This window comes from Mesoplodon mirus (genome assembly GCF_964341445.2).
Source record: "Mesoplodon mirus genome assembly, chromosome: 3".
NCBI lineage: Eukaryota > Metazoa > Chordata > Mammalia > Artiodactyla > Ziphiidae > Mesoplodon > Mesoplodon mirus.
In genome coordinates, this window is record NC_138978.1 from 187777616 (window position 1) to 187780118 (window position 2503).

The 2503-nt window shown below is 40.6% G+C and overlaps 1 protein-coding gene across 1 annotated transcript; it reads left to right on the forward strand.

The window, feature by feature from the left end:
* Positions 1 to 739: 739 nt before the first annotated feature.
* Positions 740 to 1541, forward strand: LOC309799649 (small ribosomal subunit protein uS15m-like; the record flags this gene model as incomplete). The annotated part of the gene is made up of 1 exon (XM_082612997.1): positions 740 to 1541. Exon 1 carries the CDS (start codon positions 762 to 764, stop codon positions 1539 to 1541), a length of 780 nt encoding a protein of 259 aa, XP_082469123.1. The 5' UTR covers positions 740 to 761.
* Between the last annotated feature and the right edge of the window lie 962 nt (positions 1542 to 2503).

The following is a 2503-nucleotide window of genomic DNA, read 5'->3' on the forward strand; positions in this document are numbered from 1 at the left end:
AAAAATGTGATCACAGAATTATGATATAATTAGAATAATTGAATTACTTTGCTAGCTTAAAAAAAAAACTCTACAAGTGTTGAGTATTTGATTTAAACTCAATTCTTTATGGAAAGAAAACCCTGTTCTAACAGGTTATATGTTGAATAACAAAGGAAACATCTTCAATTTAGGTTTCTAAATTGGTTTTTACCGTTCTTCACTAAAATATTTAATTGAAACACTTTAACACTTTCCATGTATAAAGTTGCACAAAACGTCAAATAAAATGGCCATAAGCCTGCCTTGTTGTGCCTGTCCACAGCTTCTATCTCCACCAAATACAGCTTTATTAATGAGACCACTAGCTGAGGCAGGAAAATATCAAGCCTCACATACTGTATCTTCCTGTTCACAGGGTTTTTTTCCAGTTTCTTCAGCAGTGAGAAATTAAGGAAAATAATCACAGAGGAAACAAATCTCATCTCAAATATACTTTTCTAAATGCCCTAAAACCTTAGCTTCAACCCTGTAATTTTGCAACTTCAATTTCCTTAATAATATAAGGATAAAGTAAAACAAGCAAGCAAACGAAAACATAGCAGCAAACTATTTTACATTCTTTTAATGGAGATAAGGGGTCTCTTTCCTGCTCTTGAATCTGAGCAGGATTGCTACTGCTTTGATCAAAAAAAGATGGTGTTTTAAGTTCCAACTGTTCTCAGCACTCCAGTTATTCTTCTGATTAAGTGGAGCGGGTCCCTCGGGGGTCAGAAGCCACCATGCTAAGGGCAGCGTGGAGGGCGCTGAGTTCGATTTGGACCCAGGCAGTGACCCAGGCCCCAGTCCTCGGGCTGCCGGGCGGAGGGTGCGCCAAGTTTCTCTCCTTCCAGCGGGACCTTCCCTCACGTCCTGGAGGTCTCATCCTCCGGGCTGCCCGTGGATATGCTACCCAGAAACCAGTCCAGCCCAGCCATGAAGATGACCGGCCCCCTTCTATGCTGCTCAAGGACTACCAGGACATCCCTGGAATTGAGAAGGTTGATGATGTCGTGAAAAAACTCTTGTCTTTGGAAATGGCCAACCAGAAAGAGAAGCTAAAAATCAAGAAAGAGCAGTTGATGAACAAGGTCGTGGAAAAGCCTAAGGACACCAGCTCCCTGGAGGCTCGAATTGTTGCCTTGACTGTCAAGATCTGCAGTTATGAAGAACACATGCAGAAACATCGAAAGGACAAAGCCCACAAGCGCTATCTGCTGATGAGCATTGACCAGAGGAAAAAGATGCTCAAAAACCTCCGTAAGACCAACTATACTGTCTTTGAGAAGACATGCAGGGAGCTGGGGATTGAGTACACCTTTCCCACTCTGTACTACCGAAAAGCCCACCGCCGCTGGGTGACCAAAAAGGCTCTGTGCATTCGGGTTTTCCAAGAGGCTCAAAAGCTGGAGAAGCAAAACAGGGCCTTAAAAGCTGCAGCTGCAGCAGCCTGGAAACAAGGCCAGAAGAACCCAGAGAGCCCTTCCAAAACTGGACCAGAGGCAATCAAAGAAAACCAATAAATGTTAAAATTTTTAAAAAAAGGGAATATTTTCTGCCTTGCCTCGTAGCCATGTACTTGGTAATAAGAATAGCAACTAAATTTTTTATACTGAATATCAATTTCTCAAATAGATAAATAGGCAAATGTATGAGGATTATAGATGGGGCCCCTTATAAGAAAGCTTTTGCCTTCTTAAAAATTGGAAGACGTATATTTGCAATATATATGACTCTTACAAAAAATTCAAATGACTATATTAACTTTCAGTCAGAAGGAATGCTTATTATAATACTACATTCTTTTAATAAATATTAAAAGACATATAAAAGATATAAAATGTTATTAAAATGAATTTAAAAATCTATAATATTTAAAATGATGCTCTTTACAAAAATATTCATGAATTAAGTAAGGTGCATTGTTTAGTTCTATATTTTGTTCAAAGGAATTTTATTTAAATATAGGAATTAAAAAGTATATACCTCTGGCTTTGATTTTATTTTACTAGGTGTCAGGAGCTCAGCTGAGCTGGGTGAGAGGGGGGCTGCCAGGTATCAGGGTAGTCAGTTAAGGCAACAAGGCAGAAATGAAAGAGTTAAGACTTTAATCACTTACTACAATGAAATAAGAGAAAGGCTCACGACTCCATTGCATTTTACCCCATGAAATGGAGTATGGAGCCAGGTAGGTCAGTGCTTTTCACCCCACTTTGGAGGGAGCCCCAAACAAAAGGCTCCAGCAGTTTTATGAACACTGAGTTGGGGGTAGGGGTGAGGATGGGGGTGCAGCACAACCTAGGAAGGTCCAGGCATGGGAAAGTTGTGAGTATTGAATCAGAGTTGGGGAAAAGTTATCTTCAAGGTTTCCCCTTCCCTCCCCATATGGAGGCCTGTCTCTGCCCAAGGCCTTAGCTAGAGACCCAGGAATGAATGAGAGGAGGCTAGGAATTTAAATACACAAAGAGCAGATCCACCAGAATGC